General features: G+C 42.7%; 2 protein-coding genes across 4 annotated transcripts; one reads left to right on the forward strand and one right to left on the reverse strand.

Annotated features, from left to right (window-relative positions):
- Positions 1–1,624: 1,624 nt before the first annotated feature.
- Positions 1,625–11,877, reverse strand: dxo (decapping exoribonuclease). The gene is made up of 7 exons (XM_031814311.1): positions 11,762–11,877; positions 6,383–6,879; positions 5,869–6,095; positions 3,917–4,136; positions 3,121–3,256; positions 2,863–2,957; positions 1,625–2,688 (listed from the first exon to the last, which is right to left on the reverse strand). The coding sequence occupies exons 2-7, from the start codon at positions 6,871–6,873 to the stop codon at positions 2,538–2,540; spliced, it is 1,320 nt and encodes a 439-aa protein (XP_031670171.1). The 5' UTR covers positions 6,874–6,879; positions 11,762–11,877; the 3' UTR covers positions 1,625–2,537.
- On the forward strand, positions 10,967–14,692 carry LOC109876960 (serine/threonine-protein kinase 19). Of its 3 annotated transcripts, none has more exons than XM_031814313.1 (8): positions 10,967–11,058; positions 11,807–11,963; positions 12,200–12,298; positions 12,393–12,538; positions 13,075–13,310; positions 13,669–13,766; positions 13,850–13,997; positions 14,431–14,692. In XM_031814313.1, the coding sequence occupies exons 3-8, from the start codon at positions 12,202–12,204 to the stop codon at positions 14,474–14,476; spliced, it is 771 nt and encodes a 256-aa protein (XP_031670173.1). In that variant the 5' UTR covers positions 10,967–11,058; positions 11,807–11,963; positions 12,200–12,201; the 3' UTR covers positions 14,477–14,692. The 3 variants fall into 3 exon arrangements, with proteins under 3 accessions (XP_031670173.1, XP_031670172.1, XP_031670174.1); XM_031814312.1 differs by lacking the exon at positions 10,967–11,058 and adding an exon at positions 11,229–11,478; XM_031814314.1 differs by lacking the exon at positions 10,967–11,058 and having other exon boundaries at positions 11,804–11,963.
- Positions 14,693–14,750: the final 58 nt, after the last annotated feature.

The following is a 14,750-nucleotide window of genomic DNA, read 5'->3' on the forward strand; positions in this document are numbered from 1 at the left end:
TTAAAGGTTTCTGCAAATGTATTAAATTAAAACACCTAATTTACAGAAGTATTCAGACCCTTCGCTATGAGACTCGGAATTGAGCTCAGGTGCATCCTGTTTCAATTGATCATCCTTGAGATGTTTCTACAACTTGATTGGAGTCCACCTGTGGTAAATTCAATTGATTGGACATGATTTGGAAAGGCACATACCTGTTTAAGGTCCCACAGTTGACATTGCATGTCAGAAAAAATCAAGCCATCAGGTCAAAAGAATTGTCCGTAGAGCATCGAGACAGGATTGTGTCGAGGCACAGATCTGGTGAAGGGTACTAAAGAATTTCTGCAGCATTGAAGGTCCCCAAAAACACAGTGGCCTCCATCATTATTAAATGGAAAAAGTTTGGAACCACCAAGACTCTTCCTAGAGCTGTCTTTCCGGCCAAACTGAGTAATCGGGGGAGAAGGGCCTTGGTCAGGGAGGTGACCAAGAATCCGATGTTCACTCTGACAGATCTCCAGAATTCCTCTGTGGAGATGGGAGAACCTTCCAGAAGGACAACCATCTCTACAGCACTCCACCAGTCAGGCCTTTATGGTAGAGTGGCCAGATGGTAGCCACTCCTCAGTAAAAGGCACAGCCTGCTTGGAGTTTGCCAAAAGGCACCTAAAGGATTCTCAGACCATGAGAAACAAGATTCTCTAGTTTGATGAAACCAAGATGTGACACTTGGCATTCAGGCCAAAGAGTTCAGTGTGGAGGAAACCTGGCATCCCTACGGTGAAGCATGGTGGTGACAGCATCACGCTGTGGGGATGTTTTTCAGTGGCAGGGACTGGGAGACTAGTCAGGATCAAAGGAAAGATGAACGGAGCAAATTACAGAGAGATATTTTATGAAAACCTGCTCAGGACCTCAGACTGGAGAGAAGGTTTACATTCCACACAGCCAAGACAATGCAGGAGTGGCTTTGAGACAAGTCTCTGAATGTCCTCGAGTGGCCCAGCCAGAGCCCGGACGAACATCTCTGGAGAGACCTGAAAATAGCTGTGCAGCAACCCTCCCCATCCAACCTGACCGAGCTTGAGAGGATCTGCAGAGAAGAATGGGAGAAACTCCCCAAATACAGGTGTGCCAAGCTTGTAGCATCATACCCAAAAAGACTTGAGGCTGTAATCGCTGCCAAAGGCGCTTCAACAATGTACTGAGTAAAGTAAAGGGTCTGAATACTTATGTAAATGTTTTTTATTTTTATTAGTTATACATTTGCAAACATTTCTAAACCTGTTTTTGCTTTGTCATTGTGGGGTTTTGTGTGTAGCTTGAGGGGGGAGGGGGGGGGGGATTGAATCAATTTTAGAATAAGGCTGTAACGTAACAAACTGTGGAAAAATTCAAGGGGTCTGAGTCATTTCAGAATGCACTGTATGTGGTTATAACAGTCCATTTCCACTTCTGACTTGAGGAATGATTAAGGACGTACAGTAGGACATGACAAGATGTGCCTTGGAATTCATGGAGAACTCTGGGACTAGTATGCATCCTGCAGATTTTAAATGAATAATAATTCTGTAAATTGCATTGAAATAAATGAAGGCTATGACAGATTAACATCTTTACAGAGCAAATAGTTTTTTTTTTAGTTAATTCCATTCAGCACAATCTGACATTGTAGAATCAGACTTTTACCTGGGATGTTTTCTACCATCTGCGACATTGTCAATGCGTCATTCAATGAAGGTGTGATTTATTATAGGACAAAGGACAATGCATTCTGACACTGGACAGTTTCCATGAACACTTTGGTTAAAACTGCTTATGCAATATTGATGTTCTTAAGTTTTGTGTTTTTGTGGCATAATTTAATTAATGTACTTCAGAAAAGAACATGATAAGTGATCGATATGCCCATGGGGTTAATAATAAAAAGGTTTGATTGGGAAATTAAATCTTGTTATGGTACTATTGTTCGACAGTTTCAGAGCAGACACTTCAAACTGCAACTGTTACATTCAAATCACAGAATTGTGTAATAAAAAAATAAAATAAAAATACAAATCAAAGATGAGCTGAAAAATGTAAATACTTCACATAAAAAAAGACACCACAAACCATTCGGAAAGATATGTCTTCTGTAAACCTGGACACCATTTGTGAGAAAGTCCCAAAAGCTGGTTTGTGAATGCTAAAGTCCATGCTGATCCACACTATATAACTCAGCCACTCTGGGAGGAAAATGGAAGTTGAATAAAATGACTTTCTTTATCGTCAAAAACCGACCCGTCAGAACCCGCCTACTCCTTCAGGGCGCTTGGTGTGTTTCTACTTCATTATCAAATAACAGGTTTCAGCGTTAAAGTATTGCTTCAAGTCCATACTGGTGTAAGGTGAAAACCTTGGCCTGTACGCATAAAGCATATCAGAGTAGGAGTGCTGATCTAGGCTCCGTTTTGCCTACTAAATCAGAATGAATAGGATGAGGGACCGGATTCTAGATCAGCAGTCTTACTCTGAGCTGCTTTGTCAATACGGGCCTTTGTCAGGTTTGTTCTGAATCAGGTCTGAGGTGGGTGGTGGTGTGTCTCACGACTGGTTGAACTGGTCATCTCCCTGACGTACCAGTCTGGTAGGAAGGAGTACTGAGAGTCTCTGTGGATGGAGTAGGTGACGTCTCGGTGTGGATCCCATGAGAACAGGTGCACCACCCTGACAGAAATAAATAACATAGTTAACTAGAGTCAGAATGTTTCTAGGGAAGCTCTTGACTGTCTGCAATAGCAAGTTCTCTTAAGCTTTTTTTAATGGTAACAGAAAGTAAAGGTTATGAGCACTGTAATAAAATAAGTACTTAAAAAAAATCTTAACCATATCAAGCATCACCTTGGATCGTCTTCTGTGACCACACTCTTCACGAAGGACAGGAATTCACAGCAGAAGTTCATGCAGACAGTTGGCTTCCAGCAGTTGGTTTCATTCTGTATGAGAGAAGAGACAACCACTTAGGACAAACAAGCATGCACATTGTTTTTAAACTCACAAAATAGGCATCCTATATTACACAGACCTACTGGGTTTCTGGTAGAAGACCTGTTAAAAATGTGTGTTCTTTTTCAGAAGAAAATAAAACTGGAACCGTACCTTGATAAGCTGAGATATCTTGGAGATGTGGTAAGTCTCCACAGACACAACCACTCCGTCATGATCACGGAAACCAGCTACGATTCGCGGTACCCCAGGAAGAAAGGACTGGGCCCACCACTTTAGTAGTTTAAACCTGGAAGGAGAACATGCACAAGAGAAAACACACATTTTAACTCTCTTGGGAAAATGTTCCAACTGAAGATGTGAGGAGCTAGCCTTGGTTCCAGTTTCATTCTGTGTATATTCATCAGCAAAATGTGTCTTTACCAGACAGTGACAACAGAACTGGTTACTGGGCAATTCCATGGTAATGGGATTACGCTGAGACTCAGATTTTTCACTTTAAAATGTATGTCTAACAAAAAAACATTTTAAAGTTTAACAAACCATACAACTCTGCACAGAGACTACTTTTAACAATTTACACTGAGAATTTGACAAATACAGGAAGAACTGTGCAGATACAAAGTTTGGTAACAGAATAAAACTGACAGAGATTTTACTGTAATTCTGTTAACAAACTTTGCACCTGCACAATTTTTCAAGTAAATGTTTTTTTTTATTGTGTAAATTGTTCAACATAGTCAGTGTGCATAGAGTTGTATGGATGGTTAAACTTTGAAATCAATGGCTTTTGCTTGGCATACAGTTTAAAGAAAAATATGAGTCTCAGTGAAATTCCGTTAAAAATGGAATTGCCCAACTGCAGATATACAGAGATATAAGATATGCAGATGTGCAATCCGTCTCCATAATAGGGGGCTAGTGCAGAGCGTATCTGTGGATAGTTTACCTGTGGAAGTTGCTGCGTTGTTTGGGGGTGGAGATTTCCAGTGAGGTCTTCATCTCGATGTAGTTGGCTGGAGGAGACGGGGCCTTGGGGTCTTTGTCCCGACAGTCCACCTCGCCAGAGAACAGCAGTCTGTGCTCGGCTAGCCGGGTCTGGACTACAGTGCAGAAGGCCTCGTTGGTGTTTACAACCCCACCTGGATCTGGAAGACTCTGGGCGTCATCTGAAAGAAGGTTACAGACATTTCAAAACAATCCAAGGCCTCCAACTACCATCCTAAGTATGAGAAATATTATGCATTTCTGGGTGTAGGCTTTTCAGGAACTGTACACCAATCTCAAGTCATATTGATATTAAACCATCAATAAAAACCATCAGCAATCAATCATCTGAAAGTCCACCACAACATACAGTGGCTTGCGAAAATATTCACCCCCTATTTTTCCTATTTTGTTGCCTTACAACCTGGAATTAAAATGACTTTTTGGGGGGTTTGTATCATTTGATTTACACAACATGCCTACCACTTGAGCATGCATAAATATTCACCCCCCCCCCCCCCCAAAGTCAATAATTTGTAGAGCCACCTTTTGCAGCAATTACAGCTGCAAGTATCTTGGGGTATGTCTCTGTAAGCTTGGCACATCTAGCCACTGGGATTTTTTCCCATTCTTCAAGGCAAAACTGCTCCAGCTCCTTCATGGATGGGTTCCGCTGGTGTACAGCAATCTTTAAGTCATACCACAGAATCTCAATTGGATTGAGGTCTGGGCTTTCAATAGGCCATTCCAATACATTTGAATGTTTCCCCTTAAACCACCCAAGTGTTGCTTCAGCAGTATGCTTAGGGTCATTGTCCTGCTGGAAGGTGAACCTCCGTCCCAGTCTGAAATCTCTTGAAGACTGAAACAGGTTTCCCTCAAGAATTTCCCTGTATTTATTCATTCCTTCAATTCTGACCAGTTTCCCAGTCCCTGCCGATGAAAAACATCCCCACAGCATGATGCTGCCACCACGCTTCACTGTGGGGATGGTGTTCTCGGGGTGATGAGAGGCGTTGGGTTTGCCCCAGACATAGCGTTTTCCTTGATGGCCAAAAAGCTACATTTTAGTCTCATCTGACCAGAGTACCTTCTTCCATATGTCTGGGGAGTCTCCCACATGCCTTTTGGTGAACACCAAACGTGGTGGCTTATATTTTTCTTAAGCAATCTATTTTTTTCTGGCCACTCTTCCATAAAGTCCAGCTCTGTGGAGTGTACGGCTTAAAGTGGTCCTATGGCCAGATACTCCAATCTCCGCTGTGGAGCTTTGCAGCTCCTTCAGGGTTATCTTTGGTCTCTTTGTTGCCTCTCTGATTAATGCCCTCCTTGCCTGGTCCGTGTGTTTGGGTGGGCGGCCCTCTCTTGGCAGGTTTGTTGTGGTGCCATATTCTTTCCATTTTTTAATAATGGATTTAATGATGCTCCATGCGATGTTCAAAGTTTCTGAACTTTTTTATAACCCAACCCTGATCTGTACTTCTCCACAATTTTGTCCCTGACCTGTTTGGCATGCTCCTTGGTCTTTATGGTGCCCCTTGCTTAGTGGTGTTGTAGACTCTGGGGCCTTTCAGAACAGGTGTATATATACTGAGATCATGCAACAGATGATGTGACACTTAGATTGTACACAGGTGGACTTTATTTAACTAATTATGTGACTTCTGAAGGTAATTGGTTGCACCAGATCTTATTTAGGGGCTTCATAGCAAAGGAGGTGAATACATATGCACGCACCACTTTTTTTCATTACAATTCACCAATTTGGACTATTTTGTGCATGTCCATTACATGAAATCCAAATAAAAATCAATTTAAATTACAGGTTGTAATGCAACAAAATAATGCCAAGGGGGATGAATACTTTTGCAAGGTACTGTAACAACTCAGTGCGTACAAGAAGCCACCCTCTACCTGCACAGGTGTACTGTTCAAATTTGTACCCCCAGTACATCATCTCCTCGTGTCTCTCGGTGCGGTTCTCCCGGTCCCGGCGTGCAGCCTCCGTCTCCACCTCACTGATGTACAGTGTCCCCCCCATCCTGGTCACAGCCAGCAGCCAGCCCTCCCGGGTCTCATAAGGCGTGGTCAACAGCTTGGTTAGGTGGCCGCGCCATGTCACAATGTCTACACCTAATGCACTGGTAGGAGAGGTTGATCAAAGAATACATGTCTGTCAGAACACACAGGTTAATATAGTCACAGTCATTCCTTGTGACTAGGAATCACAGAATTGACTGAGGATATTGTGTGTGTGTATATTGAATATTGTGTCCATCACAACTGATCCCATTCTGAAATGTTTATGGCCTTGATGACTGACAATTAGTGGGCCTATATCTGTATAACTAGACAGAAAGGTGTTGCTACTGATGAATAATGTATCAATCAAAATAACATCTCTTAAACTGACACTAGTGGTGCTTACCATGGGGAAGAAGAAGCAGCTGTGTCCTTCGACTGCAGCTTGGACCTGTTTGCCAGGATCCATCTGAGGATGTGGTCCAGTTTCTCCTTCACCCTGTCGTCCCTCTTGACGAAGCGGCCCCTGTACCCGTCCCTCAAGTCGAAGTTAGGACAACTCTTCTCCGGCTCCACGTAGTAACGCAGCTGCCGGGCATCATTGAAAAACCTGCGCTCAGAGTCCAGGGAGAAATGTCCCACCTCCACAGGCTGTTTGTATAAGGGGAAGTCTCTCTCGTACAGCTGTCGTTGTATGCTCAGGCTCTGGGTTGGGGGGCTAGATGGGGGTGTTGAAGGGCCAGCCGGGTGATGGTTCTGACCGGGTCTGAAGCGCTTGTGTTGAAAATGGCCTCTCCCACTGTCATCCATGTCTCTCTTGAATGTTGACTGGTGGTTGTCGTGGTGATTGGAGTTTGGATGTTGGGGTCTGTGGTGGGACTGGTGGCGTTGGTCCATGGTGATCTAGGAAGAGACAAATATATCTAGTTAATAATCATTCAAATTACAATCGAATAGTCAGTGTCTGACTCAATCTCTTCCAATCTTTCCTTTTTGTATACTACTCCTAATTAAAAGCCCAAAGCAGTCCAAATGTGACTTTCCTGTGTTTGTTTTTTTTGTTTTTTACATATTGCCACACTTTGAAGTGTGTGAAATTAAACAATGAGAATGCCCTTTTAGCTGTTTGAAAAGACTGCCTGAAATGTCAGTCTATTTAGGTGGGATGGAGTTTTAGCCTGCCTGGTGTAGATGAATTAATAGACCAATAAAAAAGGGAGTTCCAAACCTGGGAAACACACGAGGTTGGCATAGATTGCTGACAGGAGGAAGGAGGGCGGAAGCGGACACTGATGTGGATTGGGAATCTAATGGCGGTAGAATTAAGGAAAATTTGAATATTGTCCAAAATAATGGAAAATGGAGCAAGATAGGGCTGAGAATGTCCCTTCGTATCTTGTACGAGTACGGTTTGTTAATGACGAGCAGCTGATCGGATTACTAATCTTGAAGAATCCATTTGATACAGTCAGGTCCATAAATATTTGGACATTGACCAAGGTATTATTGTTATTTTAGCTGTCTACCACAGCATATTGGAGTTGAAATTGAATAATGAATATGAGCTTTCATTTGAGGGTATTTACATCCAAAGCGGGTGAACGGTGGAGGAATTACAGCACTTTTTATATGTGGTCCCACCTTTTTAAGGGACCAAAAGTAATTGGACAATTGGCTGCTCAGTTGTTCCATGGCAAGGTGTGTGCTTTTCCTCATTAGTTAATTTACAAGTAAGCAGATAAAAGGTTTAGAGTTTATTTCAAGTGTGTCATTTGCATTTGGAATCTATTGCTGTTAACCCTCAATATGAAGTCCAAAGAGCTGTCACTGCCAGTGAAGCAAGCCATCCTTAGGGTGAAAAATCAAAACAAACCCATCGGAGAGATAGCGAAAACATTAGGTGTGGCCGAATCAACTATTTGGTACATACTTTAAAAGAAAGAACGCACTGGTGAGCTCAGGAACACCAAAAGGCCAGAAAAATTACAGAAAACAACTGTGGTGGATGACAGAAGAATTATTTCCCTGGTGAAGAAAAAACCCTTCACAACAGTTGGCCAGATCAAGAACACCCTCCAGGAGGCAGGCATATCTGTGTCAAAGTCAACAATCAAGAGAACACCAGAGTAAATACAGACGGTTTACCACAAGATGACCAGATTACAGTTTGCCAAACAACATCTAAAAAAGCCTGTACAGTTCTGGAACAACATCCTATGGACAGATGAGACAAAAATCAACTTGCACCAGAATGATGGCGAGAGAAGAGCATGGAGAAGGGAAGGAACTGCTCATGATTCGAAGCATACCACCTTCATCTGTGAAGCATGGTGAAGGCAGTGTTATGGGGGGGGGGGGGCATGTATGGCTGCCAATGGAACTGGTTCCCCTGTATTTATTGATAATCTGCATGCTGACAAAAGCAGCAGGATGAATTCTGAAGTGTTTAGGGCTATAATATCTGCTCAGATTCGGCCAAATGCTTCAAAACCATTGGATGGTGCTTCACAGTGCAGATGGACAATGACCCAAAGCATACTGAAAAAGCAACCAAATACTTTTTTAAGGCAAAGAAGTGGAATGTTCTGCAATGGCCAAGTCAATCACCTGACCTGATTCCAATTGAGCATGCATTTCACTTGCTGAAGGCAAAACGCCTCAAGAACAAGCAGGAACTGAAGATAGCTGCAGTAAAGGCCTGGCAGAGCATCACCAGGAAAGAAACCCAGCATCTGGTTATGTCTATGTGTTCCAGACTTCAGGCAGTCATTTGCAACCAAGTATTAAAACTCACAATTTAATTTATTATTGTTAGTTTGTCCAATTACTTTTGAGCCCCTAAAATGGGGGGGACCACCTAAAAAGTGCTGTAATTCCTCCACCGTTCACCCGATTTGGATGTAAATACCCTCAAATTAAAGCTGAAAGTCTGCACCTTCAGGTCATCTTGATTGTTTCCTTTCAAATCCTTTGTGTTGGCATACAGAGCCAAAATGAAAATGACGTGGTCAATGCCCAAATATTTATGGACCTGACTATATCCGAACTGGTGGAGACTGCTGGGTAAAGTAAAGGCTGTGATGATCACGAGAGGCGGGCTTGTTTAGATTTTTTTGTACTTCTGCTGATCAGAAGGAACGTGTGTTGCGTCTCACCCAAGTTGATAAGTTTGACATGTTGTGTGTGTCTCTTAGAACAGGGCACCCCTCAAGGGGGTAATATCTGGCGTCTCGTGGGAAGTCGATGCACGTCGGATGAATCGTGTGGTGAATGATGAAAAGGTGAAGAGTCTATCTGTTCTTTTGTGGAGTCTCTCCCTACTCAAGTGCAGTTGGGGTATATAAACTACAGAGTCAGAGTATTTATCCCAAGAACAATGCAGTGTGATCACTGTAAAGCTTTTGGACATGTTTCAAGTGTTTTCAGAAGGGAGAAGACGAGATGTTCAAGTTGTGTAAAAAATCATGTCATGTGTTTTAAAAGTGATGAAAATTTTGCAATTGTGGTAGGAACCATGAAGCCAGGTCATTGGAATGCCCGACAAGGAAGAAAGAGAATGAGGTGGCCAAAGTCAGGGCTGTCTAGAGCATTTCATATGCAGCAGCTGTTAAAAGGGTTGAGTGTTCGAATGGTGCTCATCGTCATGGTGCTGGATAGGCCTTCACTGCAGGTTGCAGCGGTTGACTTTCACCAGCAGGACCCAAATATTTAGAAGGTTAAGAAGGTGGACTTTGTGGCCTTTATAGCTATGGTGATTAATGGTACTGCCAAGGTGGAGAGAAAGTCCAGGAAAATAGATATCATTGTGGATGCGGCTGGGGTTCCTGGGATTGAAACATTTCTCAGCGGAGGATGGAGTATTGTCACAAGCCGTACCACCCTCTCAGGCCCTAGAGCCTGTGAAGGGAGATAGAGATTTGAAGGAAGGAAGTCAAATCAAATTTTATTAGTCACGAGCACCGAATACAACCTTACAGTGAAATGCTTTCTTACAAGCCCCTAACCAACAATGCAGTTAAAAAATATGGATAAGAATAAGAAATAAGGCCTCCCGTGTGGCGCAGTGGTTAAGGGCGCTATACTGCAGCGCCGGCTGTGCCACCAGAGACTCTGATGCAAATAGTCTGGGTAGCCATTTGATTAGTTGTTCAGGAGACTTATGGCTTGGGGGTGAAGCTGTTTTGAAGCCTCTTGGACCTAGACTTGGCGCTCCGGTACCGCTTGCTGTGCAGTAGCAGAGAGAATAGTCTATGACTAGGGTGGCTGGAGTCTGACAATTTTTTGGGCCTTCCTTTGACACCGCCTGGTATAGAGGTCCTGGATGGCAGGAAACTTGGCCCCAGTGATGTATTGGGACATTCGCACTACCCTCTGTAGTGCCTTGCGGTCGTAGGCCGAGCAGTTTCCATACCAGGCAGTGATGCAACCAGTCAGGATGCTCTCGATGGTGCAGCAGTAGAACCTTTTGAGGATCTGATAACCCATGCCAAATCTTTTCAGCCTCCTGAGGGGGAATAGGTTTTGTCGTGCCCTCATCACGGCTGTCTTGGTGTGCTTGGACCATGTTAGTTTGTTGGTGATGTGGTCACCAAGGAACTTGAAGCTCTCAACCTGCTCCACTACAGCCCCGTCAATGAGAATGAGGGCGTGCTTGCTCCTGTAGTCCACAATCATCTCCTTTGTCTTGATCACGTTGAGGTAGAGATTGTTGTCCTGGCACCACACGGCCAGGTCTCTGACCTCCTCCCTATAGACTGTCTCATCGTTGTTGGTGATCAGGCCTACCACCGTTGTGTCATCAGCAAACTTAATGATGGTGTTGGAGTCGTGCCTGGCCTGGCCAAGTTTTGTTTTGTTTTTGTCAATGTACTATTTTTATTTGGGTGGATTAAGTTAGTTTTCGATGTCATGTATGGTTTTGGTGTTTTCAACCCATCCAGTTGGTGGCGGCAAAACACCTTTCGGTGTTCTAGTCTGCCATAAAACCCACAGAAGAAGAAGAAGTTCCAAACCTCTCTGCCAAGAGGTTGGTTTTCCCCTCCCCACTCCTAGCAACATTCTTGTTTGAGAAATTGCTCTTTGGTAATAAGCTATTTTAGTTTCTTTTTGATTTGAATTCAAAACAATCCCTGTAATGTACCTGTTTGTTACCCAGAAATGATTTGATATTGAGACTTTTTTTAATTAAAAAAATAAAAATAATGTCTGCATTGGACCTTTAACTGATCTGGAAGAACAGGATGGATAGATGGAGAGACAGAATGGGTCAATCACATTGCTTCTTCCTATTTATTAATGGAGACTGCAGTCTTTCTAGAAAATGTTTAGACATCGCTCTCCTTTGGGATGCAAACCACAGAAGTAGGCTGGCTAGCTAACTAGCGACTAACATACAGTATGCAGCAATAACAGACACCGGACCCAAACCTTCGGCTTCTGCTGTCTCGTATGACTGGCTGAAAGCACGCGTAACTAAATTAGGTAGTTATGTGGACTAGATAGGTAATATCACTGTATTGGTTGTTACATAAATACTGTAATATGTTACATCAGACGTAATAACATTTTTAAAAAAATGTCAATGTAACTTCAGCATTGCAAATGCATGGCTAGCAGTCTAGCGAGCTAGTTAGCTAGCTAACAGTAAATGCACAATGGTATTAACTTAGTAGCAGTTTCCTTCAACACAAACTGCATGCATGATACATTGTTATGCATGCTACTTTCTATGTTTTGATCAAGCAAAACAGATGCAACTCATTTTGCAAAATGTGAATTTACTCACCACCGTCTTATTAGCTAGCTAGCTAACGTTACTTCTGTTTTGCAGGATGTGTAACAGTTGATCCTGACGGATAGGTGGCGGTATGTTTCGGAGTCGGGTGCTGTCTTGTCATTCTGACAGAATCATTTTGTCCGGTGTGTTTAAACGATTGGGAAATCTTGTTTGACCAAGAGTTGCTACAGAAATGCTTACTTTAAGTCAGGTATGGACATTCATTTTATTGCTAGTGAATATACTTATGGAAAACAAACCAATATTTTGTAATAGTACCGTTATAAAGTTTACCGTAGTAGACAAATAGCTAGAAGCTCGTTTATTTTAACGTTAGCATGCTGCTGTCTGTCTTCATAATAACAACTAGCTACTGTAGCTAGCCACTAACGTTAGCACTCCACAACGATTGTTAATGTTAATTGTTAATGTTTTCATGCCTCTCAGTTATGAACCGAAAACGGGCCCTTATATCAGACACGTTTAAAGTGAACAAACGAAGAGTTGGCAATGAGAAGCAGTTTGGAGCTGTCAACAATGGAGAAGGTGCCTTTCCTCAAACTTAAATGTAGCTATCTAGCTAAATGTGTCAGTGTTTGACTTGTTGTCCGTCTCCTTTCTTGTCCCTTTCTTTCCCCAGCGGGACCACTGGACGTCAAAGCCACCCTGCAGGACCTTATGACATTATTCCCACGCAAACTCTTCAATGACGCCCTTCCACAAATTGTCCTAAAACACCAACTCTACAGCATACACAATGATAGGACCCAAGTGGACAGGCAGCTTGTAAGCCCAATGAATATTGCTGGAGCAGTGTTCTTCAATCCTGGTGGTCTCAATCAAGGGTAGCCTAGTGGTTAGAGCGTTGGACTAGTAACCGGAAGGTTGTCAGTTCAAACCCCCGAGCTGACAAGGTACAAATCTGTCGTTCTGCCCCTGAACAGGCAGTTAACCCACTGTTCCCAGGCCGTCATTGAAAATAAGAATTTGTTCTTAACTGACTTGCCTGGTTAAATAAAGGTAAAATAAATAAATAAAATAAAAATGTGTTATTATTATTATTTTTTTAAACCTTTATTTAACTAAGCAAGTCAGTTAAGAACAAATTCTTATTTACAATGACGGCCTACACCGGCCAAACCCGGATAACACTGTACTGGGCACGAACAAAAACCTCCACACTTTGTTGGTCTCCAGGACTGGGTTTGAAGAACACTACTAGTCCTGGAGAAATATTCAAATGTGTTGTCAATTTAGACCATTGCCTTGGTTGATCCATCTGTTAACGTCCAACATCTTCATTTTCATCATCTCTTTGTTAGAGTGACTTGAGGGAACAGGGGGAGCTGTTGATGTTCCAGCTGGGCTTTGACGCCGAGGCCTTTGGGTTGGTGTTCGCTGCAGACTACAAGGCTAAAGTCCTGGCTGGGGAGGAGGGGAGAGGGACACGGGGCACAGTGGATAAATTCCTGGAGAAAGTGCTGCCCTCCTGCAATGACCTGAGCTTCAACAAAGACAAAATGCTGAAGGAGTTTCTCTTCACAGACTCAGAGATAACGTACGAGGGAAATTGCTTTTTTATTTATTAATCTTGGTCTCTTCATGTATTGAAAGTCTTTGTTTGATTGTGTTTATACTATAGCTTGTTTGCCAGACACAGATTAAGCCTAGTCCTGGACTAAAAGGCTATGTCAATGGAGATTCTCTATTATACATTATTTTTAGTCCTGGTCTAGGCTTGATCTCTGTCCAAGAAACCGGCACTGTGTGTGAGATTTTATTTTTAAATGTTTGAGAGGGTGGTCATCTATGCTGCATCTTATCCTTTTCATGTATCTGAAAGTCTCTGCTTGGATGCATTTGCTCCATTGTAAATGAGTCACTAATAACTTGTGCTATTTCCCACCCCCACCCAGGCAACTGGTGAGGTCGGGGGTTCTGACTGTGAGGGACGCTGGCAGCTGGTGGCTCTCCATCCCCAACTCTGGCAGATTCACCAAGTACCTAATACAGGGTCAGCTACCAAACAAAGAAGTAATTAGCACTACTTTGCTAATGGAGTGTTGACTGTTTACTATCTTCCTCCCCCTGACCCAGGTCGTAAAGCTGTGCTGGGCATGGTTAAGAAGTCCAAATATAATGAAGTCTTAAAGGCAGAACTGGAGGAGAGGCAGACCAACTCACAGGTTAAATTCCAGATCAAGTACCACATCCATGACATCATTGGTGCAGAGCTAGTAGAATGGTGAGACTGGGTTTAATGTCAGTAGGACCAAGAGTTTTCCCTGAACATCATGACACTCTTACACACACCTACCACTTATGCTGCTGCCATATTGTTTCCTATTATGATCTGTCCTGCTACCAGTCACTTTCTCCTAATGCCTGCCTACATGTACATATCTACGTCAGGTATCAGGTATCCCTGCACATTGTAAGTCTGGGACTGACCCTGTATACAGCTTACATGTTCCTTTTTTTTCTCCTGGCTTGTAACTTGTACTATTTTGATATTGACGGAATACTGGGAAGGGCTTGCAAGTTAAGCATTTTACTGTACTTGTGCACGTGACAACTTGGAACTTGACTCCTGGGCGTAGCCATCAACTTTTCTTGTCGACATGTATCTAATACAATTGGTCATGTTGTACCCACCTTACCAGCTCTTCTTTTTTTAGTATACCCACAACTTCAGGAACATTGTTACGGTGTGTGGACTACTGAACTCAACTGACTGAATGGATACAACAACTTGTTTCATGGAAGAAACCCTTAAAGCAACTGAACATGACGAGAGGCCATGTTACACCAAATTAATCATTTGTTATTGCCTTGTTTTTATGGATTTTTTTTTCTGCCAAATTGGTAAACCCAAAGTGAAACCTTGTTGGTTGAAATGCCAATGGTGTAAAATAAAGCCTTGTCTGGTTTGTAAATAATTTTAAAGGTTCCTTGTTGACTGTCCTTGTTCACTTGTTTTAAGACAATTGCAACGTGT

This window comes from Oncorhynchus kisutch, unplaced genomic scaffold, assembly GCF_002021735.2.
Source record: "Oncorhynchus kisutch isolate 150728-3 unplaced genomic scaffold, Okis_V2 Okis06b-Okis10b_hom, whole genome shotgun sequence".
Taxonomy (NCBI): Eukaryota; Metazoa; Chordata; class Actinopteri; order Salmoniformes; family Salmonidae; genus Oncorhynchus; species Oncorhynchus kisutch.